Here is a 25,853-nt window from a genome sequence, read left to right on the forward strand (position 1 = left end):
CACTGTATTGACTGAATCTGGAACTGTCAAGGTGTAAAAGCAGATGAGAGCCTGCCTGCAGTGAATGTTTGAACTACCCAATCCCAGCTAGAGGGCACAGCGCTTCATGGATTACTTCAGGTAAAAGATGCACATCGATTGGTATACTGTAACAGCATGACTCTGGAGTTCAGACTCTCATGAGGAGAGGGCTGTCTCAGACAAGGGGAAGACGGGTTTGTCTGCATACCTTAATACACATTTCACAAGGAGGTTCATTTTAAGCTACTTCAAATCCTTCCAAACATCATTGCAAGACCAAAAGGGCCGCACTTACACCTGCCTCACAATCTTTGAGTTGAGGGCTGATGCTCATTGAAGCAGGGCGAAATGATATTGCAACATTATGTGAGATGTGAACATGTTGAGTTCTCAACAGAGAGAAATAAATAAATGGGACAGCCAACATGTTATGCTGAACTCTTGTCCGTGAGCAAAGACCAATGGTTTATTGAGGGCAGTGTAAGAAAGAGAAATGTAAAGTCTATTTCTCTAGCCGTTTTTAGTCCTGTATCATGCAGTTGAAACTTTCTTTCCTAACATATTTTCTGTGCAGTCCGAATGTAGAGCATAACAATCCCACCTGTTCTGTGAGTTCCACTTGACACACGTTTCAAGCTTTTCCATGCATTTTGATTATCAGAGACTGTACTAGATTCCGAAAAGCAGTGCCTGTTCTCACAGAGGTGAAGGGGGGGCGGGGACAAGTTAGGTAGAACAAAAAAGCAATCTGTACTAGCAAACATTAACGGCCCAAATTACAAAGCTTTCGTGACAACACCAAGGGATTCTTTACAACAACATGTTAAAGTAGCAAAAAATGAAGGATTGATTTAACAGCTCCAAACTAAACTTGGTCTCAAGCGTATTAATTAGAACATCAATTAGAATTTTGCCACAGATAAGGATCTGATCAGAATTCACGTAGAACACGTCTATACGAAATTCAGCGGCTGAAATGAATCAGTGTTTAGCCAAGACTGTATCCTTCTGTAGATGATGAATTTAAACAGTGCGGCTTGGTTGTTATTTTCTCATGGAAAATCCTCAACAGTGTAAGGCTTTCCTAGTTTCAAAACGTCTGCTACTTTTATTCTCGTACTTGGCTAGTCCAGTAAAAGGACTATTTAATTCACAGCCCCGCCCTGGAGAAGGACATCGGTCCTTATGCTCCTCAGGGCAGTGTTTGACATGCAGTTGGAAACTGTCTGATTCCGTGATCCTTAGCTATTGAGCGCTCAAAGGTGCTGAATTTAGAAACTAAAAGAAACTACAACCTGATGACAGGCGTCTGGACTAGAAGTCTTTTTCAGTGTCTTCACAGCACAGTCCTGAAGTATGGAAGCATGCAATTTACAAATGCAAAAAACCAAAATAAAAAAAAACAATTGGGGTGCAGGACATTCATCAAGGTTATGGCAATGTGTGTAACGCAGTCAGTGACAACGTTAAAAAGCCTCAATATTGAGTTTAGGCAGGAGAAGTCACTTATAAGAGTAGCTTTGTTAATTTAAAGGAAAAACTAAAAAAGCTGCAGAAGCACATTTTATTTAAGCCCAGATAATAAATAAAGAAAGATTTGAGCTTCAGGTTTTAGCTTTTAGGGATTCTAAATGAGTAACAAGGTGGCGTTCAAGTACATCGATTGAAAAATAGAAGCCCTGTAGGTGACATGCTTTATGAAGACGCTTGGCCAGGTGATATTTTGTTATTCTGCGTGAGTGCGTGTGACTTTTCTTGATAAACAGATCAGAAGCCAGCAGCCTCCATGAGTGTGGGAGTGTCTGAACCCCGTAGTGTCTGTCACAAGCTAATGTAATCCAAGCCTTCACAGAGGACTGTGGCCTCCCAAGGTTACAGAGGAGACAATGTTATCAGGAAGCGCCAGATGTCCTCTGCACGCCAGCGTTAACAAAGCAAGCTTCGGGGCCTGATCTTTGTTTCTTGTTTTGCTGTGATGGGATCAAAAACAAGTTTCTTTTTTCTTTGTTTACGCGAATGCAGTTGAAGGGCCTTTTGGATGACACCGAAGTTTCAGATGCAGAAATAAAGAGATGCAGCTAAAAATGAAAGCATCTGGGTGTTTTTGTGCCAGAGTCTTGCTTGAAGGTTTGATTTAGTTTTGCTGCTTCTATAAACAAACACAACAGGGTGGCAGGAGAGGAACAGCTTTGTTCCTGCTAACTACTGATTCTCATGGCAATTCTCTCACGCTCAGGTTATTAAAATATTTGGCAGTGCAGCCCTCGTTCTGTGCGGGCTCCATTCCTGACATTGATATTGTTAGGCTCTTCTTTCATGCAGCATTATAATTGCCACTAATTAGCGGGTTATCATTTGAAGTGTGATATTAATTGCCCTGGAACGCTTCTACTGGCGTCTGCAGGGACAGGACTCTCTAAAGAAAGGAGCATCGAGGCTAGACTTTTTGTATAATAAAATGTCAAACTACAATTGTTTCTCAACCAACAGATCTGCTTTACTGTTTCTGTTGCCTAATGCTGTGGCTTCCTGCTGCATTGCACTGTTGTTTGAAACATGTGAAAGAGACAGGGAAGCGGAAGTAACTCCTATTCAAATAATCAATCTTCCAGCAGCAACCGTTGAGCTCCAGCCGTTAAAATATTAGCTTTAGTAAAGTGATTATCATAAAGTTTTTATTGTGTTAGGTTGAGATTTTAATGAATAGTACTATTTTGTTAAAAAGTGTTCCTAAAAGCAAGTTAATCTCGCATAATCGGTAGAGAGTGTTCTCTTCATTAGACCTTAGAAGCGTTACCAAGAACAAGACATTTAGCTTAAAATCAGAAGCCTCATTCACTCCTACACCACTTACAGCACACGCTTGCAGCTGTACATGCTGTCAAAGGTCACCACAGCTGGCTTGGTCAGGCTGTATGGATGGCAGTGATAGACCCACAGTGGCAGCGCTGAAGCCTTATGCAAGCATCACAGACGACTTGCATGTTGTGAATACATCACAGCTGCACAGGTCCCACCAGCTTGCTAACTCATGAGCTGCAATCGCAATCCTGGGAAACCGTGCACTACATTCCACTGGCTTAATCTACCCGGCTGAATCAGAAAGCAGATCTTACTGCTGGAAGGTAAGAATGCTACCTGACCGACAAGGTCAACTGCCATGATTCTAACCTGTAATCAGGGTTTCGTTGCAAATCATTTTACTGTGAACTGAACAGGCATGCTTCAGTACGTACTTACCCTCCCTGACAGACTGACAGCTGAGGTGTCCTTTAGTGCCAATTACAGCAGCTCATCTTGTAATGATGACATGATGTTCAATGTCTTCCTATACAACATAGTAACCAGGAGGCGAAGGGCTTCAAATTGATGCGCTAATCAACTAGGACATGCTGCCTTGGGGCAAAGCGTCTCTCATAAGCCTTCATGCTTGTCAGATGACCCCGCAGAGTATTGCAAGTGTGCAGGAACAAGAAGCCTCTTGCCAATTCTGCAGGATGCTCTGCATTAAAAATGCATGTGGGCAAGCACTATGCAAGCAAGAGAATGGAAAGGGGAGAATGTTATTGACAGCGAGAAATACTCCCAGAGGAAATAAAACTACATGCAACAGTCAATTTAAGATGCCCTAACTAGTGTGAGTGTGTGTGTCCTTGCATTTTATTTATATATATATATATATATATATATATACTATATATATATATATATATATATATATATATATATATAGGGTGCAGTTCAGAAGTGCCAGAGCATGTTCAGGTAGCAGATAAAGACGGCAGCAGTGGAAGCTGGGGTGTTCCCTTGAGCTGTATGAGTCAGCACCGGCAAGATACGATTGCTTCCTCAGGGAAATCATAGCCAGAACAGAGATCTCACTGCATGAAAAAGGGATTAAAGCAGATAAGGCTGAAAGCAGCAGGCTTCATGAAGAAGGTATTGGAAATAACTCCAGTTAGACCCAACTACTACTTGGTGTGTCCATAATACCTGTTTAGTGTACACGGTTCCCTCTTCCGCACCCACAGACACAGATCTCCTTGTTATTTCATTTTCAGGTGATTCCTCTCTTCCAGTTTACATATTCTGAGCTGCCTGCTCCCTCCGATGGGAAAATGAAGGAATTGCAGGCATTAATATTGTGTTAAATGCTTGTACAGATTAATCTTGATACTGTATATCACCATGTATCATTGCAAAAAAAACAAACAAACACAAAGTATCATGTGAATATTAAAAGTATAATGCACCTTGTATACAAGTTCAGTATTGTGCTGTTGTTTCTGAAGTATCTCCCAAGATATGAATGTGTTAAATAATTGGATATGCGCATCGGTCCCCCAAAACAAGTCAAATAAAATGCATTTCTTAAGTGGGCAGTTGGGGAACCTACCGAATGTGTGCTACTGCTAACTACAGAGAAAAGTGATGCAATTGAAGAGGCAATTAAACCAGATTCTGATTCTGAAGGTAATGCCCATTAATCCACTGAGTGTTGGTTAACTCTAGTCTTGACCTGCAGTAAACTCCCTGGAGAATACCCAGCATGCGCTTCTCATCAAAGGCTTATTAGTGAAAATGCCAGCCGCCACCGCTACCAGAAGTAAAGCACACACGTTGATGGTCTAATTGCACAGAGCTCAGGAGTTTGTGTATTAATTGAATCTGATGTCCACCTGCCTCGTATGTAATCCTTTCTCTAAAGGACAGAGTTCCTGAGACAGAGAGGGCCTCACACACAGAACTCTAACTTACAAGCCTGCTAACGAATGCTTCACAGCAGTCTGGAAAAGCTTCACGTACATCAAACTGCATTTAAACATAAAAAGAAAAAGAAAAACACACTTTTTAAACATGCTTTAAAAAAAGAACTCATGAGTTAAAGCTGCAGCCTGTCAGAGGTGTGATGCTGGATCTCAGATCAAACTTGAGATTCGGTGAGGTGGGGTGGGGTTGTCTGTCTCTAGTCTTGGATAAATATCGGATGAAACGAGACTTGGTGGCTTTAGCAGTGTGTGTGAAATAGACGTACTGTTTTCCCAGGTCCCTGAATCCCTTGTCACCTCTGGCAGGGTTATTTAACCTGGCTAAGCAGTTTAGAGTTGCTTTGGTGTTTAGAGTACATGGCGTTCAAGGCAGTTAATCAGATGATCTTCTTTTGATTGCATTCCTTGCTCAGTCCTGACCATTCTGTACACAGACCCAAAGCTATTGAGATGCAGTAAACTCCCCTATATACCCAAACAGCCCCCCGTGGTAACCTGCCTTGTTCTGTGCAGAACTCTCCTGCTTTGCTGTCACGGTAACTGTTTCAACCGCCTCTGGTATTTTCAGTACAGTGCTGGCTTTTTTAAATGTCTTGATGGGCAAAGTGATATAAACAGGTTCCCAGTTCACAATGTGTTTATCCAAACACCTCCTGCTCCCATTTATTTTGGATAATAGTTATTTCACTGTATGCTGACGAGAAGCATGCACTGTGTGTGGTAAAAGTTACAAGCACACCTTGACAATCTATTAGACAATGACACATCTGCTGGCTTCTGTAATCATTGGAGGACCGTGTAAAGGTGAGGCCCTGGGGATGTAGGTTGCTGCAGAAAACTGTGGTTACATTTTGCGATTCGTGATCAGCACAAGTTTATGGAAAATAAACTTTTTTCTTCAATTCCACAAGTTAAGGGTTTGTTTCTGTTGATTTATTTATTTATTTCCCGAGCTTCATTCTCTTTAATGTTTGTAACAGTTTGTTTTCTTCTTTCCTCTGAAAGTGGGAGAGGGGAAGAACTTGATTCCGATGGACCCGAATGGATCCTCGGACCCCTACGTGAAGCTGAAGCTGATCCCAGATCCCAAAAACGAAACCAAACAGAAGACCAAAACCATCCGCTCCTGCCTCAACCCCAACTGGAACGAATCCTTCACATTGTGAGTTTGTAAGCTTGCGGAGTCCATATCATTTCAAGACTCCCTGTGTCATTCAGATCCTTGTGCTTCACCTGCTTTTCACTGAACCCCAGTTAACCTCTCCCCTCTGTATCAGTGCAGTGTCTTTCATTTTACTGTATGCATGGATATAAGAAATGGATTCTTTTTTTAACTTTTACTAAATAGATCATAAATGCAGTCATTAGTAACACTGGAATTGTGTTGTGCTGCAGTGCTCACTGTTATTAGCATTTTATCTATAGGAGACTAAATGTTTTGTCCTACACACTGAAGGTAATGCTCAGCATTTCCCCACAACTGAGCTCTAGGGAACTGCTTCAAAAAGTCCCCAGCAGTTCTTGGAAGTTATTGTGTAATGCAGGTAATTAGCTGTTTAGCTGTAATTGACAATTCAAACATAGAAGCGGCACTAAAAAGGTTTTCAGCTAAGTTGACGAGGGCACTGTTTCAACACATCACCCCTCTGCTCTGTTTCCAGTAAACTGAAGCCCACAGATAAGGACCGGCGCCTGTCTGTGGAGATCTGGGACTGGGACCGGACGACGAGGAACGACTTCATGGGCTCCCTCTCCTTCGGGGTGTCCGAGCTCATCAAGTCCCCTGTGTGTGGCTGGTAAGGGGCTGTAACCCTGAGCCTGAGCTGTCTGTCTGTCTGTCTGATCTATCTATCTTTCGTTTTCTTTCTTTCGTTCTTTTCTTTTTTCCTCCTTCCTTTCTTTCAGTCCTTGTTTCCTTGGTTCCTTCATGCTTGCATTACTCACCAGGGCCTCTGTTAGCTGGCTACAGTTTCCTCACTTGTTTCTTATTCCCCTCTGTTCAGGTTCAAGCTGCTGAACCAGGAGGAGGGCGAGTACTACAATGTGCCCATCTCTGAGGCTGACGATGGGAACTTGGAGCTCAGGCAGAAGTTTGAGGTGAGACCCAGGCCCGGGCTAGGGTAATAAAGGCTACGCCGATATCGGTCATGCTGTGTGATAATTGAGTTGAGTTTTAAATAAAAACATCTTAAAATTGCAAAACTAGAACCCAACAACTGAGTACCGCAATTTATTTCAATTTCCCTTAGATGATTCTGGTAAAGAGCTAGGTAAAGTGCAGAAGCAGCGTGCACGTGGTAAACTTTTAAAAGGGGTAGGTTTATTACTAAAGTAAGCTCTTCTCATCGCTCTGCTCCACATTGTCTTATTGTTAACGATAGCTGCTTGGCACGGTCCCTCTACTAATTCCACAGTCTCTCTCTCTGTCTCTCTCTCCTCTGTCTCTTTCAGGGCTGTCATATTAATATCCACTTCCTAAAGGTAGATCTTCCTCCTTTGTGTTTCAATCACGTATCTCACACACTTTCTGTCACTGCTGTTTGTAGTTATTGCTGCTACAAATAGACACAATTTACTAACAATGAGCCAACGCCTGCTGTGGGTTTTAGTTTTATGGAACATCTGGGAGCCGTGACTGCTTTTAGTCGTTCTGAAACTCAGCAATAGCATACAAGCAACATCCTAAAATGCGACAATCTATTATTTATTTTAGTGTTAAAAAATATACATCTCTGAGAATGTAATTTATTATTTATTTCGCAATACCTGGAAGGTAAAATATAGTACAGTATACCACATTTATTTAAGGTCTTTACATTAAATACAATTTGCACCATTTAAAAAATATAAGTGATGTTCAAGACAAGCATTTAATTGTATTTATTTTTTGTAATATAACATTTCGATTTGTTCGTCCGCCTGTGCTAGTTGATTTACAGCGGTGCGCACGTGTTGGGTGCCAGGGGCCTGCACGGGCACTGCCAGGGATGATCACGGACAAACAGAACCAGTTGTTAGTAAATTAGTAGCTCAGCTGTGAGTTCACTGGGGCGTTGCGACGGCATTGATCATCGCTGCATAAACCCGAGTTCAAATGTCACGTCTCCATCATTCCCATTTCCAGTGCTGTTAAAGGTGCGGTCCCTGAGGTTTTTACAATCCAGGTGTTTTTTGAGCTGCGTTGTCGTTCTGATATTGCTCTCCTTATCGCTGTGAAGTCCAGCTTGTCCATTCTATTAGAGACCCCACCCACAGCTAACACACGCTGTGCCATCCTGCTTTTCTTAAAATGGGGGGCTATAGTGCCATGCCTTCAGTTTCTGCATTACAAATGGAAAGTGTGATAAAGGTACTGTAGAGGTCTGACGGTGGATTTTAATTACTTGGATTAAGACAACCTTTAAATGGCACAACACATTACTGGCACATCACAGAAATACTGTGCAGTTGTTTTCCTGTGCGGTGTTTTACTTCTACTAGTCTTTTGCATCAACAGACTATAGAAGGTTCATTTTCCCTGTAAGCACGGTCTAAGTTGGCATGCCTTGTACGCATTTACTGAGGTGTACGGACCGTGCACTGTGTCATGACTGTCTCGGACCAGAGCCGGAAGAATTGTTCATCGTTTGAATGCTATTTGAATTATTTGAATAATGGGTGATAGTGGGTACATGCATGCAAATGCCTCTCGCAATGAATAGATGTTTAAATACTGTTTCTTCAATAGTGAGTCCAAACATTTGAAACATTTCGCAACACAATGCACAGCCCCCAAAGCCCTGATGCAGCTTTTCCAGCGATAAACAGCACTCGTTACCAGGGTGACGTCTGCAGTGTGGTTTCAGCATTTATTCACACCTGCAATCCTGTCTTATGTTAGGACTTTCAATTCCTCATCAGTGGCTTCACTTCTACAAAGCAGTCAGAACTGCTGTGCAAATACAGAGCAGGACCCTGTGATGTATAGTAGAACGCCCACTGCAACCCAGGCGGAGAAGGGTTAAACTGCCACATCGTTCTCCAATCAGGAAGCTTGGAGAGCTGAAGGAAATAGCTGCTGATGTTGTCATTCTCTGGAAATGTCAAAGTGACAGGGGGTCAGGGGCTCAGTGTATCTGCCATGTACAATACTGTCATTATTCTCCTGGAAACAGGAATAGCACAGTCATTATGAAGGCAGCAGGAGGACACAGCAGCTCCTCCTGTCCAAGATTATCACAGCAGGATCATTACTGCAGGCCCTATTCCTTTTGCAGCTTGCGTTAAATTTGTGAACTGCCTTAACTGTTATTTGTAGTTCGTCCAGTGTGTCAATCCCTTACATAAAAAAAATCCTGTAGAATTCTATAGAAATACATATGTGTATTTACGTCCAGGTATTGTTTTTAATGACGCTATTCCATTGTATGTTTGCAGTTATGCTGAGCATGCTTTATTCCTGATTCTTATGTTAAACTGGGGTTTAGTGCCTGGCAACATCTTGTTTCATTTGGCCCCTCTTCTAAAGCACTTTTACCCAGCTCACCACCTGCACACAAAAGCCCCTTTGTGCTGTGCGCTGGTTCTTTTTGTCTGGGAAATGTTTTTGATTAACAATTTATTTCCGCTTAAGAGTCGAAATGAATGCAGAGTTTGTCTTCTCTGCATCAAGCGAACAATCGGCTACTTGTTTTCAAAAAAGGGTCCCAATTTAAAAAAAAATAAAAAATGTTATATACATTTTTTTCGATAGGGTATTAGCAAGATAGTGGCTGATACTACTAGTTAAAAACACTAATTGAACTAAAAATACTTAATAAATAATAATAAAACATACACAGCCACTTTTACTGAGTAGAGATCTCTAAAGAAAACTATGAATGTAAAACAAGCTTGTCTATAAGAAACCCGCCAACCAGTAATCAATGTATGCAATAATAATAATAATAATCATAATAATAATAATAATGTTTTTATGACAAAATGCCCATAAGACGCCCATTCATTGTAATGACAAGATGAACCATTAGATGGCAGCAAATGCCTATGAAAAGAAAGCCACTGGGCTGCTCTCAGCTGTTACACTGCACTGAGATGAAACGGACCTACTTTTTACTTAATGACTTCTCGTCATTTTAATGAACTGCTTTGTGCTCATATGTGGTGCTTATATAAACCTGGATAGAGGGTTCACGTTACACCTTCTACACATCTTTGGGTAAAGACCTAGACTGGAAGTTGCATTTCTGTGTTCATGTCCACTCTGATTTGTGAGGGTGTATCTTCTGCACTACTTGTTCTAGGAGGCAGATGTTCTTCTATAAGCTGTTCTCATTATAAAGAAGGAAGGCATGTGTGTGCCACCTGTGCACAGGCTCAGTAAAGGAGCTGCAATAAAGTTCAGCAGGTGTTGCACGATTGAGTTGCTTCCCCAGTGCTGCAGTATTGAACTGCAGGAACAAATCCACACGGGAACCAAAGTGCTCAGGGTGGTGCAGCCATGTGGAAGAGATTTACAGATGCTCTGAACCTGTGAAGCTTCTGGACAGATTTGAATCTTGATCACGGAAACGAATTGGTGCATGATATAAAATAAAAAAGAATAGAGTGCAGGAAATTCTTTCAAGTGCAGTGCAGAATTATTCAGAAAACACAGCGTCTGCAAACAAGTGTCTCAACCATAATGCAAAAGAGCCGGGCTAGTTTGCATTCCTGGTTTTCGAGCTTTTAACTGACACTGTGCTGCCCGTTACACGTGCAATGTGCTGTTCAGAAGCAGAACTCATGACTTGTTTTCAGTGATGCAGCGTTTGAAATGCTGTGTGGAATTATCAAAACCACTGACTGAGAGCGAGCTTGCTTTAAGAAAAATATTGCTTTAGTCTAAGTTCTGTGTGCTCAATGCTTGTTACCCAGGCAACTGGAAGCAGAGCAAAGAAACCCTCATCCTTCAATGCATTTTCGTATAAATATCAATTGTAGAGTTGATTAGAAGTGATAGGGTTTCTATAGACTCTCAGTACCGGTTCAATGATCTGAAGAGAGGAGAGACATCTAGACACACATTTATTATTCTTAAGTTAAACTGCTGTTTTCAGAGTTCTAGAAATAGTGAAAGAAATCGCCCTGGTAAAGCCAGAACACCTGTCCTATCGCCTATTGTTGCTGGAAGCAGAGTATTATGGTGGCGTGGGTTAGTGTGTTTAAGGGTAGCAGGAATACCACCAGATGGCAGGCTTTCCCCTCCATTAACTAAGCGCAGACAAGGACCAGAGTTGTCCTAACCTCATGTAATTATACTTTGATCCTTTGTGACAGTATGTTCAGAAACTCTGCACAGTAGCACACAGAAGACAGACATGACAACACTGTGAACACTGACAGACCAGCCCAGGCTCCTTTATTGGTCGAGGCAATCATGCTGAAATCCTGTATCTCATCCCCATGCTGGGGAGATTGGAATGTAGTGCATATCACCATGTTCTTTGTGCTGTAAGTACCCCCGTGGCTGCAGCTTGATAACATGACTTCTCTCAAGCCTCCCCTGGCACTGCTACAGTAGCTGTCTACTGCCCCGCAGATGCAATGGTGCAAGGGGGCAATATTGATGCCTCTCACACAGCACTGGCCTTTATTTCCTTATTTCGTCTTTATTTTTATTCCCAGATGTATGTTCCACAAGCAAGGTCATGCATGAAAAAAACATGAACACGTTTTGATAACAATAATAAAAAAATGAGAAAGTCCAAAACGTTTTGGTTCACCACCCCCCCACCCTCACCCCACCCCCCCGATAATATTTTGGAACAAGTTTATATTGAAGGTATTGAGAAAATCGAAAAGTTCATCATTGATGTTTCTTTTAGGATTTGTATGTCTGTGCTCCTAAGGGTGAACCGTTTAATCCTGCGAGGACTTTTATAGCACAGCAGTACGACTCAGTTATAAAGTGCCCTGTCCTGCATGGCTACAGGATCACAGTCTGAGCCAGTGGTCACAGCAGTATGACTCTGCTCAGTTATAAAGTGCCCTGTCCTGCATGGCTACAGGATCACAGTCTGAGCCAGTGGTCACAGCAGTACGACTCAGTTATAAAGTGCCCTGTCCTGCATGGCTACAGGACCACAGTCTGAGCCAGTGGTCACAGCAGTATGACTCTGCTCAGTTATAAAGTGCCCTGTCCTGCATGGCTACAGGATCACAGTCTGAGCCAGTGGTCACAGCAGTATGACTCTGCTCAGTTATAAAGTGCCCTGTCCTGTATGGTTACAGGATCACAGTCTGGAGAACACTGATAAGGTGCGTCCTGAAGGAAGTAAGATGAGCTTGCTTGACTTGGATTTTCAGAGTGAATCTTTTTCTTGAGCATGTGGGTGCAGAGTTTAACCTGCTTTGAAGCTCCCTTTTTTTCAAAGCTGTTTCAGTCTGACATGCTGTACTTGGTAATGCAGTTGTGCGTGTGTTCTATGCTGACTCAGTTAAGCTCGTCTCTGCATATGCTTTTGGGGTGTGTGACAGTAAAACTCTGTTCTAGTTTCAGTGCTTGTAATAATTGCTTTGTCTCCTGTCTATTGTGTGTTGTGCTTTTTTTTGCTTTTTTTTTTTTGCAATATTGTGACTTTTTTATTTCTGTGCATAATGCTTGCCGAGATACGATTAAAAAAAACAAACAAACATATGCCTTAGATGGCAACCTTCTGTGCCATAAATACCAATAGACGAGTCTGAGGGGGCCGTTATATGCATTTGCACAGGCATGCACAGTACCAGCCCACACGGGTACAGTCTCTGTCACAGCACCCATTACAGCTTCTTTACACTGCTGCAAAAGCCTTGACAGGTCAACCTGGCAAGATCCAGCGGCATGCAGAGATCTTGATAGGCTTCTTGGCAGATGGCAGAACAGGACCCACGCAGCGCTGGGCTCTGTCAGGGGCAGTGTGTGCAGTGCTTGTGTTTGCCGTGTGACTGTTCCTGGACACAGCAGCTTGAGACCCACCTGCTGTAACACAAATCCGTCAGTGAGAAATGAGACATGGTGGAGCCATCCTCCTCATCAAGGGAGAGCCACCCCGATTCACTAGAATCCAACTCTTGGTTGAAGCAAGGCAAGGCAAGGCAAGGCATCCATAGTATCAAGGCAAGGACTTTCATTTAGACCCCACGTCTCGTAGTTTTCTTTAATTAGGCTGCTCTGTGGTGGTCTCGTTATCTTCGCACAGCATTGAGCAAGACAGTTGTGGAGTGTAGGTGTTGCACAGTGTTTCAGAGCAATGTGAACACGCCTGCCTGCAATCAGCACTAAGGAGTCTTTTCAGAAGCAATTCTGTCTGGAATAGTTAGCAAGAAACGACAATAGAGAGTCATGCAGAACCCACGTCATGTCATATTAAACAGGTAAGAAATGACACATTAGGAAAATGTAAATGTAATCCAGTATCTTTTGATCTCACAATTGTCTGTGCAGTGCTCCTCCAAACCTCATGAACTGCAGCAGGAGTCTGTCACTGCTGGATCGTTAGATAAGTGATATCCCACAATATCAGATTTGTGTCATTTTTCTAAATATTACCATAAAGAAAACAGATGGAATGTGCTGGGGAAAAAAACAACAGCTTAATAACCTGCAAAATGTTCAGATTTCAGAAGGTTGTATTTGGCGGGTAACATGATGCAAGGACAGGTTATCGAGCAGCGGTTTCTCAAGCCCCAGGGCACCCCTCAGTGAAGGAGCTGGTGGAATCCAGGTCCTGAATCACACTGAACTGGCTCTGGTGCGCCCCTCAGGTCCAGCCTCTGAACCTCTCTCATTTGTTGATGTAGAAAGCCAGGCTCGGCCCCACTAAGAAGGTGATCAGCCCTCCAGATGATAAGCAAAGTTTACCTTCAAACAACCTGGACCGGGTCAAACTGACTGACTTCAACTTCCTGGCTGTTCTGGGCAAGGGCAGCTTCGGCAAGGTGACACTTCCTTTATTTAATCATCTGGTCTTTAAATTCTGTCCGTTTCTTATTGTGAGGGGTGGAATATACAACAATCCCATTACATTTAATCTTAGTTTAAAATAAACTAAATTCAACGCCAGTTGTTTTCGACTAGGAGTCGTTTTCTTTTTCAAGACATTGAAGACATTGAAAACAGACTTGTAGTCGTAATGTTTACCATTGAATTAGTCTCTCTTAGTATTTGTGGATAGGGCCCCTAGTGGAACCCTGTGGATGAGCCCCAGAGTGTGTGGGACTGAATGGCGCCCCCTTGCTGGTGTTCCAGGTAATGCTGGCGGAGATGAAGGGCTCGGATGAGCTGTACGCTATCAAGATCCTGAAGAAGGACGTGGTGATCCAGGACGATGACGTGGAGTGCACCATGGTGGAGAAGAGGGTGCTGGCACAGCAGGACAAGCCGCCCTTCCTAACCCAGCTACACTCCTGCTTCCAGACTGTGGTAAGCAGCCGGAGGGATGCACAGTGATAGCTTACTGTCTAAACATGGGCTTTACAATGCTTACCTGTGCTTTAATATACTTTCACTTCCACTGCACAGGAGTGCGCCTTCATACGGGGGTGGGGGGGAATCATTTTAGTTTTAAAATATTATGTGTAATACAGACTGAAATATTAATAAATAGGCTGGTCTCCGTCGCACACCCATGCAATTCATGTAATTCTTCCAAAATAAGATGCAACAGAAACCTGTTCTTGTCTTAAACAATCGCCTGTGATTTAATCAGAGTTATTTTTCATGTGTAACTCTACACAACTGCTGTCTTTTCTAGATCAGCCGCTTTCTGTCAGGAGACAGGAACAGAAGCATTCAGTGCGACGCCTCGTTCATCCTCGTGCATGTTTACCTGTGGTAGTCCATTCTGGAATGTTTTCAGCAATACTGCACAACACTGAGCATTAGCAGAGTTTCTATCTGACCCTGACTGGAGAAGCCAGTGCTGGATTTGTTTTAGAGCTTTTTACTGCATCTGCAAACCCACCTGGCCGGTTTCACTTTCTTTACTGGGTTTAATATGGATGGGTGTGTGATGCAATAAGGGTTATTCCCCAGTGTTTGAAAGTGCTCCAGAATATATTTGCTATTTTAACCCTTTCAGTCCGGACGGGACCGTAGCGCCATTTAGAGTTCTGAAAATTCTGACAGGACATTAAAGTCCTGTTTACCAAAAATATACTTAAGTTTTTTTTTTTTTTATTATGTAGCTTAATTTCACATTCTTCAGCTTGACAAACAAATAGTTCCGGAACTGAAAGGGTTAATAAACTTGAGTTTTTCTTGACTGTTTACATCTCTGTGTTTCTTCTTTCCCAGGACCGCCTGTATTTCGTCATGGAGTATGTAACCGGTGGAGATCTCATGTACCACATCCAACATGTGGGGAAATTCAAAGAACCACAAGCAGTGTAAGAATCCCTCCAGCACTGTACACAAGCAACATCTCTCCAGCACTGCATCTCTCCAGCACTGTACACAAGCAAGTAGCATCTCTCCAGCACTGTACACAAGCAGCATCTCTCCAGCACTGTGCACAAGCAGCATCTCTCCAGCACTGTGCACAAGCAGCATCTCTCCAGCACTGTGCACAAGCAGCATCTCTCCAGCACTGTACACAAGCAGCATCTCTCCAGCACTGTGCACAAGCAGCATCTCTCCAGCACTGTGCACAAGCAGCATCTCTCCAGCACTGTACACAAGCAGCATCTCTCCAGCACTGTGCACAAGTAGCACAAGCAGCATCTCTCCAGCACTGTACACAAGCAGCATCTCTCCAGCACTGTACACAAGCAGCATCTCTCCAGCACTGTACACAAGCAGCATCTCTCCAGCACTGTGCACAAGCAGCATCTCTCCAGCACTGTACACAAGCAGCATCTCTCCAGCACTGTGCACAAGCAGCATCTCTCCAGCACTGTGCACAAGCAGCATCTCTCCAGCACTGTACACAAGCAGCATCTCTCCAGCACTGTACACAAGCAGCATCTCTCCAGCACTGTACACAAGCACTCCAGCACTGTACACAAGCAGCATCTCTCCAGCACTGTACACAAGCAGCATCTCTCCAGCACTGTACACAAGCAGCACAAGCAGCATCTCTCCAGCACTGTGCACAAGCAGCATCTCTCCAGCACTGACCACAAGCAGCACAAGTACACAAGCAGCATCTCTCCAACACTGTAGCACAAGCAACATCTCTCCAGCACTGTGCACAAGCAGCATCTTTCCAGCACTGTACACAAGCAGCATCTCTCCAAGACTGTGCACAAGCAACATCTCTCCAGCACTGTACACAAGCAGCATCTCTCCAGCACTATGCACAAGCAGCATCTCTCCAGCACTGTACACAAGCAGCATCTCTCCAGCACTGTACACAAGCAGCATCTCTCCAGCACTATGCACAAGTAGCATCTCTCCAAGACTGTGCACAAGCAACATCTCTCCAGCACTGTGCACAAGCAGCATCTCTCCAGCACTGTACACAAGCAGCATCTCTCCAGCACTGTACACAAGCAGCATCTCTCCAGCACTGTGCACAAGCAGCATCTCTCCAGCACTGTACACAAGCAGCACAAGTACACAAGCAGCATCTCTCCAGCACTGTGCACAAGCAGCATCTCTCCAGCACTGTACACAAGCAGCATCTCTCCAGCACTGTACACAAGCAGCATCTCTCCAGCACTGTACACAAGTAGAAAAACACAGCACTGAGGCTAGATGCAAAGTTTCCTGCACCAACCAAGCCTACAGATGTATCCAGGATTAAAAGGGTTAAAATAAATGATACATACGGTATAATACTTGAAGCTGGGAAACAGTAAGAAATAATTAAACATTTGAGCTACTTACGGTAGGAGGCATCTCCGCTAAATAATTGGTTTGGATTTTTTTTAACGGGAGTGGGCATGAATTGTTGCTAGAATATATACAAAGAATTGCATATTGTGGCTGTGTTCTGAATAGCAGGCCAAAATTCGAGGAGACGGCAGTAAATACCTATTACAGTACCAGCGAGCAGTGGTGCAGCAGCCAGCTAATACATTCTGGTTTATTATGCCGCTGTAGAAAGAATTGCTTTTCTGTTTAGACCCTCAGTAAGGTATGCCGTGTGCAGGCTGAACTGCCATTAAGCATTGAGGTTCGTTTTGCACTGCCAAGGCGATTTCTTAAGAGATCTGATAAAATGCCAGTTCCAGAAGCTTGTGCTTTCTGTGTACCGATGTCCGTGAGTCTGTGGAGGAAGTGCTGCTTTGTGGGTAGAACAGCAACATGGATTGTAAGAGGCAAATCTTAGAAGTGCTGTGCCCTGAACTTGACCGTGTCAGAATCCAACCTGTTTCTGACAATTACATGAACTCTCAGGAGGCAGTCTAAGACCAGTCAGCAGATTTTCAGGAACAAGGTGACTGCTGGTGCAATGTTAAAAAATAAAATGTTTAAACGAGGCGTGGAAGTTGCTTTGAAGAGCTCACTGAATAGCAGGTCGTTATCTTCCACACCTAGTAGCTTTGTTGTCAGGCGAGCTTAAGATCCTGGCTTTGAAAGATTTTATATTAGGTGGAATCTCATGCTGTCATATTTGTGTAAGGCAAACACACTTGAGCAGTCACTTGTTTAAATGCCTTGTGTCTTCATTGTGTTCTCAGTTATGGACATGATAACAGAAGGGAATAAACATTGAACATACTGTACTAATGCTGAATACATTGGTGTATGTGTGGGAGTGTCTGTATAACTGTTTTTGGTCATGTGACACCATTTCCAATTAAAGCAGCACACAACACATCATGCACTAAAATGAGTGAGGAAGCGCTACCCCTGCACAGTCCGTGGCTGTGACCCTTTATTCCACTGTGTTTCATTGCAGGTTCTATGCAGCAGAGATTTCTGTCGGGCTCCTCTTCCTGCACAAGAAAGGAGTTATATACAGGTGAGTCCCACTCCTTTAAACAAGGGATTCCACTTGCATATAAAACTAAAACAAAACCGCTCTCTCACAATGCTGTATATGTGTGTGTATTATTTTAGAGGTATTATATATACTATAGTATAGTAAATCCAATACACTACTCTTACAGCTTATATTTCTGACATGTAAATGTTGTGTTGCACCAGCTTTATGTAAATCTGTAGAATTGATAGCTTACAAAGCTGGTAAGTGCTTTTATTGAAGTACTTTGGTATGCCTTTGCAGATGGGTTTTATAGGTGGCAGTGCAGGCTCCTTGCTGTACGTTCTAAAATGTTCTTTAGATGCTTCTATAAAAGATGTTGAGCTGCTGCCTTGATGTTTAGACCAGAGTGGCGGCTTTGCTCCAAATAAAAGGTAATAAACAGAAATGAAGGAAGGCTCGCACTCCCTGATGTCACAATATGGTTTTGTCAGGTGTTGTTTTTTTTGTTCTTTACTTTGGTTTTGAACAGAGGGCAGACTGTCATGCAACCCTGCTGCTCCCCAACGCTGTGCAAGTCCCACTGGTGTGCTTCAGTTAGTTTCTTTTTGTTTGTGAACGCAGGGATCTAAAGCTAGACAATGTAATGCTGGACTCCCAGGGACACATTAAGATTGCTGATTTCGGCATGTGCAAGGAGAACATGTTCAATGGAGTGACAACGAGGACGTTCTGTGGGACCCCAGACTATATTGCACCCGAGGTAAGAACACCAGGGCTGTTGCAATACTGCATTTTACACCATGTGTATAAACACAGGCAAGGAGAGCATAACAAATGATTCACTGTAGAAGCTGTTGCTTTGAATAACGACTAGACAGACGTTTACTTGTGAAGTCTTTATAAATTATTGTGCTTATTATTGAGTGGGTGGCTGGGTCTATGCTGAGAAATGAGACCATATGCTATGGAACACATGTGCCTGTGTTCACATAACTAGCAATCTTACAAACCCTCCCCCACCATCAATTGCACCCTGGAGCATGGTGCTGATAAATATGGTTCCCTGCATGTGCTGTAAGTTTGTTTCCAGCCCAACAAAGCCATTGATTTCCATTAAAGAGCCATTCAGGGTCAGGTATTTCCAGGCACATCATTCCCCCTGCTCTGCTGTGTGCCGTACTGTGACACATTGTCGCCACTGTCACTGAGGGATTGAGAGCTGATCTCTTTACACAGGAGAGTACAAAGCAGTGGCACAGAAATTGGTAGAGAAAATTCAAACTGACCTCTTTGTTTAAAATCCTGCTTAGAAAATACTTCTGTTTCCCTTTTCCCAGTGTGACAGGCAGGAGAACTCGGTGGCAGTGGCACAGGAGTAAATTAGCAGTGTTCAGCTGGAGAGCAAGATACATTAATTAATCTTTGAAGCACTGAGCTGGAGAAGAGCAAAAAAAAAAAAAAACACGTTCACCATAATGTTAGGAGCGTGAGGATTAGAAAATACAGGGGTGACAGTCGAACCTCTGGCTCCTTTGGCAAGACCTTTCTTTGCCATTCTTTAGTCACTATCTCTGGCCACTATGTTATAACGTTTCTATTCTGGTATCCTGAAGTGCAATGCACGCAGTCTTCCCTGTGCCTTAAGCAATCCATAGAGCGGATCTTGTGTTTTACTGCTTTCAGTGTGATTTATGTGTTGTTTGGGCTTGAATTAATGTATTAAGTTGTCAGGCATCACAAAAGAGTGCATAATTAACAAACAAATAGCTGTCGGCACTCAGTAAGAACAGATGATTTGTAATTTTCTTGTTAAATTTCCGAAATGGTAGGAATAGACAAACCATGCTGATAAAACACATTAGCATGTAGTAAAAGTAGATCTCGATGGTTTTGTTTCAAACCAGGATCCCCATGGGGGGGAAGAAGTAAACTTTTCACAAAACAGCTAATTTAGCTGTGGTAATATAGGCTGCAAATCCATCTGTATTAAGATTAGAAATGAGTAACGTGAGGAATCTATGTAGCTAAAAGCATGAACCAGAGCTGTCATTTCTGATTAGTCCAATAATAAATTGCAGATAATGAGAGAGAGAGAGAGAGAGAGAGAGAGAGAGAGAGAGAGAGAGAGAGAGAGAGAGAGAGAGAGAGAGAGAGAGAGAGAGAGAGAGAGAGAGAGAGAGAGAGAGAGAGAGAGAGAGAGAGAGAGAGAGAGAGAGAGAGAGAGAGAGAGAGAGAGAGAGAGAGAGAGAGAGAGAGAGAGAGAGAGAGAGAGAGAGAGAGAGAGAGAGAGAGAGAGAGAGAGAGAGAGAGAGGACCCTCGGAGGTCACAGTGTGTTCTGACAAATGAAAAATACGTCTTCCAGGCATAGAACAGAATGATTCAGCTCTGCTAGCATGCAGGAGTATCTGCTTCCTCCATCAGTAGGGGCACTGGCTTGAACATCCTTGAACTGCTTTGTAAGTTTAATAAAAAAAAAAAAATGAAAGACCTCTAATACGCACAGGCTTATCAAGAAAACATAAACGTACCGTAACAATGATGTCAACTAACTCAAATGTGTGTTTGTAATGAGGAGGAAGTGTCCGCTCCTTTCACAGAGCCTGATTAAAACCCGTCGAAGAGCAGGCACAGCGCTGTAGGGTTACTGACATGTTAGAATGACAGCTAACTTAGTCAATTAAAAAAAAAGGATGAGATAAAAGCAGCAAATAAAAGAAAACTTTGAAGCTTCAGCAACACGTGTAATTAGATGTGGTTAAATCACGTGTCTCTGGGATCAATTGGGGGAAGTGGTTCATATCTCAGGGCTTTCATACATCGGAAATCATTGAGGCTTCGTGAGCATCCAGGCTGCCCTCTGGAATGAATGTGAACCACTGCTCAGTGATGCCTGTCCGCTCCTCCAGCACGGTTTGAAGTGCACTGCTCAGTGATGCCTGTCCGCTCCTCCAGCACGGTTTGAAGTGCACTGCTCAGTGATGCCTGTCCGCTCCTCCAGCACGGTTTGAAGTGCACTGCTCAGTGATGCCTGTCCGCTCCTCCAGCACGGTTTGAAGTGCACTGCTCAGTGATGCCTGTCCGCTCCTCCAGCACGGTTTGAAGTGCACTGCTCAGTGATGCCTGTCCGCTCCTCCAGCGCGGTTTGAAGTGCACTGCTCAGTGATGCCTGTCCGCTCCTCCAGCGCGGTTTGAAGTGCACTGCTCAGTGATGCCTGTCCGCTCCTCCAGCGCGGTTTGAAGTGCACTGCTCAGTGATGCCTGTCCGCTCCTCCAGCGCGGTTTGAAGTGCACTGCTCAGTGATGCCTGTCCGCTCCTCCAGCGCGGTTTGAAGTGCACTGCTCAGTGATGCCTGTCCGCTCCTCCAGCGCGGTTTGAAGTGCACTGCTCAGTGATGCCTGTCCGCTCCTCCAGCGCGGTTTGAAGTGCACTGCTCAGTGATGCCTGTCCGCTCCTCCAGCGCGGTTTGAAGTGCACTGCTCAGTGATGCCTGTCCGCTCCTCCAGCGCGGTTTGAAGTGCACTGCTCAGTGATGCCTGTCCGCTCCTCCAGCACGGTTTGAAGTGCACTGCTCAGTGATGCCTGTCCGCTCCTCCAGCACGGTTTGAAGTGCACTGCTCAGTGATGCCTGTCCGCTCCTCCAGCACGGTTTGAAGTGCACTGCTCAGTGATGCCTGTCCACTCTCCCAACTCCAAATTCAAATCAATGTGAACAGGCTGGTACGAGGGAGAGATGCGCTACTTTAATCTGAATTTCACATTGCCTCACATGGAAAATGAAACGCAATGCCGAAAAAGAGTCCCAATAACTGTCAGATTATGCACCATAAAATGTGAGCTGTTGGTACATTCTGTGCCATATTAAGATTGTTTAGAGTCAAACTGGCACACAGCAGTCAGTCTACATCTTGCTTTCTAAAAAAAAAAACAGAGCTGTCTCATCGTCAATGCATCTCTTTCAGTATCTCCATGGATGGAAATGCGAAACGCTCTCTATAGAAACAATAACACTGGCAACTCTGCTCAATTCTCATTTACAGCAAGCATAAATATCCCTGACAGAGAATAAATCTACCGTTTACGAATCCTTGACACAAACAGTGTAAGGGCATGCATGATTAGATCGAGGAAACAGGAAATGAAAGGGTGCAGGATTTCATCTTTTGGATATTTGGTCATCCTTTTTCAAAGGAAATAGCTTCATATAACTCCTATTGATGTGTCCAGTAGCCGTGGAATGTTGACTAATCTCTATTGTCTTTGATTTGCCCGCTTCATTCCAGAACACCTCCCAATTACCTTTGCCCCTCCTGCTCTGTGATAGTGTAATGTGCCAGCAGGAAGATAGCACAGCCCCCCCACAGTGTTCAGGCTCTATGGTGTTAAGCTGCAGTCAGTGGTTAAAAGCCAGACCACTTTCTCCGCCTACCTGTGCATCTAATCACAGAGTTCTATAATTAGTTCGGCTGCTCTCTGTATGGGAGAATCTTATTAGTTCAAGAAACTTTTTGATTTTGTCATTGTTTTAGCAAACACTCAGTTATAGCTTTGTGTCCCTCTGGCATTGCTGAGGGGTTGCAATGTTCTGTGACAGCTTACAGAAAAATATATATATATATCTCAGAGGTCTTCCTAGCACATATTAATATATTGTAAATGAATATATTCGCCCAGGAATGGGGTCAGCACTCGGATCAGTCAATGGAATCGCTGGATGATTAAGCTTCTGGGTATGCCATTACAAAGCCAGACACTTGATGAGAAAATGAGGCTGTTGTCAAAATCCCTGTACAGTCTTTATGGAAAAACCTGTGCAGAAGCATTACTTTGTTCCAAAGCTACCAGCGAGATTAAGAAAATCTAGTTTTACTGCCACTTATTACTTAACTGTATCTTCTAGCTGACAGTTCCTGGAGTTGTGACAATGTAGCCGTTTCATGTCTGCCTAAAACGCAGACAGCTTTATTGGGGTTAGTTAAGAACAAGCAGAAGTAACAGCATGATCTTTATGATTATCTGACATATGGGCTTGTCTGACAGTCTGACTGGCTGATGTTTATTTCTTCAGAGGATTTTTAAATCCAGATCTACAGCCTTGCCCCTGTTAAACATACTGGAGCATTAATTATGAATAGACTCATGGAACTTCACAGGTTGCTACCCAGCTGTCAGTGTGAATGTTTCCTCCGAGGAACACGCACATTGTGACGGTGTTGCACCTCATCTGGGTAAAGCCGTGTTTTACAGATTGATCGCACTCTGTGCCTCATGGCCCATTCTCTTGATCTTGATTTTCACCACATTTGCTTTCACAAAGCGGTTGCTGTTTTATTGCAGGCTTGAGTTCTTGTGAGCCCAGCTGCCTACTCTCACTTCAGACATTAAGTTAAAATTAGGAAAGAAGACAGGAGAGCGGCTTATTACGATTGCTTATAAACAGGTACAAGGCAGACTCATAAAGCTTCAGTAGTAATGCTGTGTGCAATAGGCGAAAATCGACGAGATGCACAGCATATGGGTAATCGTGTTGCATTTCTTATGGTTGGCTTTTGAAACACTGCCTAGAAATCTTAGTTAATTAGTACAGCCCGTTCCCCAATTAAAGACCAGTCTGACCTGTAATGCCAGTGAATGCATAGACTTTGGACTTGCGATTGTATGATTGTAAAGTAGGGATTCTACAGTTTATCAGCATAAGTTGTGATGCTCAGCTTGAACTAAAGCAAGAACAAATACAGCGCAGGTCAGTCCGTCCTTTGCCTAAAGGAAGTGTGCCCATGTTGTCTTGTGTGTTGATTTATGAAATCTAATGGACAGGGCTTTTACTGAGCAATAAACCAACAGATGCTTCTATCTCCCTGAACTTTGGTCAGAGGGTTATGAGTCACTTTCCTCGTGTGTTTTAGGGATGTTAACCTTGTTTACACATACTGTGCACCACAGCATCTCAAATGCTTTACAGAACAAATGCAGGAGAGAGAGACCAGGGGGCAACGGCAGCAGCCTATAACTACAGGAGCCATTCTGCACGCTGTCCTCCAGACATACTGCACTAATAAGAATTTCAATATAGATTTTTCATTTGGGATCTGCGTGGTGCAATGCTGGCTGTGCACATCTGGGAAGAGTAAACTGCCCTGTTTACATTACTGTAAGTTCGCTGAACAGTCACATGCACCATGAGCAATCAGAAACGTAATAAACATTTAGAGGTTCGGCTGTCATCAGCTCCCTGGTCCCTGTAACAGCTAATAAAGAGAGACTGCTGTTTAAGTCATGATATTTTGCAAAGGCAACCTTTCAAAATGTAGGACGCTGGCTGCTTCACAGTGCCTGAAAAAGAGCTTAGCAAATTAACGCGGCAGATTGCTGATATATGTGTGTGTGTGTGTGTGTGTGTGTGTGTGTGTGTGTGTGTGTGTGTGTGTGTGTGTGTGTGTGTGTGTGTGTGTGTGTGTGTGTGTACGTATATATATATCTCTGGAGGTACACTAGCAGTAATTGTGTGATTCACCTGGGATACTGATAACAGGCAGTGCAGAAATTGCCTGCAGGCTCACAGAGCTGAGCAGTTACATAAGCAGTTTTAATGATGCTATGCATATTTAATAATTGCTTTCCTTGGTTTGGAAGGATGCTTCTTCTCGATGTGTTTACTACACAGGAGAGCCTACTTAACGAATTGTCTCTGCAAAGATTAAAAAAACCGTTGCAGTGGAATCAGAGGCAGTGGCTCTCACACAAAGAGTCAGTTTTTGAGATGAAGTGGGGGGGTGGGGGGGGGTCACGAAGTGGCTGCACAGTGTTCACATTTAATACAAGTCGTTTTTATAACTGTAGTATGGTAACGGTGCACGTGTAAAACAGAAACTCATGTGTACGATATGTTGCGTTTCATCACATAAATCTGTAATCTTACCAACTGAAATGAATTTGGATGTGTGAGAGAGAGAGTCAGCACTAGACTGCTATTGCAGTGAAGGAAATAACACCACTTCCAGAGCAGACCTCTAAATGAGTCTTGTGTAAGCCCATATATAAAACTGTCCATTTTTTTTCTTTTTGTCCTCTACTGGAATTAGTTATTAATTTATCCTAGCGTTGTCTTTCTGCAGAGTCGCGTCGCTCCCAGAGCTAGCTGAAAGATTTCATCTCCCCTTTTGCGACCAGTGTGCTTGCAAAATTTCCAACATCCTGGAGGCACATGCGGATCACAGAGCTGCTAGTTTTTAAAGTATGGAACCTGGCCTGGACACTGTGTCCGCAGCCCTACTGATCCTGCAGAGTGGCTGGGATGAGAGTCCACGGTACAGGAAGGTGTTCCCGAATTTCAAGTGCTTGCAGATCCAATGACCATCGCCTCCTGCAAATCAGCATTGTTTGTTGATGACGAGCACCATATGAGCTGTCACAGCATTTTAACAAACTTCTTTCACAGATTTGTTCTGATTTCTGAAACGATAGAGGACAGAGGAGTTTTTTTTATATATATATATATATATATATATATATATATATATATATATATATATATTTTTTTTTTTTTTTTTTTTTTTTAATAATAATAATCGTCATTTTATAAGTGCCTTTCATGACAAGTCATCACAAAGCGCTATGCATGAGAAAACAAAATTTAATAAAAAACATGAGAAAAATATAAAAACACTAAATTAAAAAAAAAAAAAAAAAAAAAAACACCCCAGAATTCAGAGTCCCTCGTTTCTTTGGGAAAGGCATTCCACAACTTAGGGGCGTGGGAACAGAAGACCCGAACGCCCCCAGTTCCTAATCTGGTCAAGGGGACACATAAGAGTCCAACATCAGTGGACTGCAAATTGCGTCTTGGGATATAAATAGACAAAAGGTCAGTTATCCAAGGGGAGACACACCCTTCAAAGCCTTAAGAGTCAATAGCAAGATTTTAAAATCAATATGAAATTTAACAGGAAGCCAGTTTAAAAATTCCAGTAAAGGGGTAATATGATTACCAGATTGAGACCTATTAAAAACCCTAGCTGCTGAGTTTTGAAAATACTGCAGTTTGTTTAGGGTGTTCTTGGAAAGCCCGGCAAGCAGGGCATTACAAAAGTCAAGTCTGGACTAGACAGAGGCATGGACCAGTTTCTCCGCAGCAGGCATAGAGAGAACAGATGAATGTATGTAAGCTGTCATATGTACTGTAGGCTAAT

General features: G+C 43.2%; 1 protein-coding gene across 3 annotated transcripts in view; it reads left to right on the top strand.

Annotated features, from left to right (window-relative positions):
- LOC121296360 (protein kinase C alpha type-like) overlaps positions 1-25,853 on the top strand; it is a 105,415-nt gene that overhangs the window by 65,549 nt on the left and 14,013 nt on the right. The window contains exons 1-10 of one of the 3 annotated variants that reach the window (XM_041221845.1): positions 5,468-5,594; positions 5,796-5,952; positions 6,452-6,586; positions 6,794-6,887; positions 7,242-7,271; positions 13,593-13,730; positions 14,041-14,214; positions 15,088-15,179; positions 17,639-17,701; positions 18,287-18,425. In XM_041221845.1, coding sequence (XP_041077779.1) covers positions 5,549-5,594; positions 5,796-5,952; positions 6,452-6,586; positions 6,794-6,887; positions 7,242-7,271; positions 13,593-13,730; positions 14,041-14,214; positions 15,088-15,179; positions 17,639-17,701; positions 18,287-18,425 — 1,068 coding nt within the window. In that variant the 5' untranslated portion in view covers positions 5,468-5,548. Of the gene's footprint in view, positions 1-5,467; positions 5,595-5,795; positions 5,953-6,451; positions 6,587-6,793; positions 6,888-7,241; positions 7,272-13,592; positions 13,731-14,040; positions 14,215-15,087; positions 15,180-17,638; positions 17,702-18,286; positions 18,426-25,853 lie in introns of those variants that run through there. The other 2 variants (XM_041221843.1, XM_041221844.1) reach the window with 2 other exon arrangements.

This window comes from Polyodon spathula, chromosome 21 (genome assembly GCF_017654505.1).
Source record: "Polyodon spathula isolate WHYD16114869_AA chromosome 21, ASM1765450v1, whole genome shotgun sequence".
NCBI lineage: Eukaryota > Metazoa > Chordata > Actinopteri > Acipenseriformes > Polyodontidae > Polyodon > Polyodon spathula.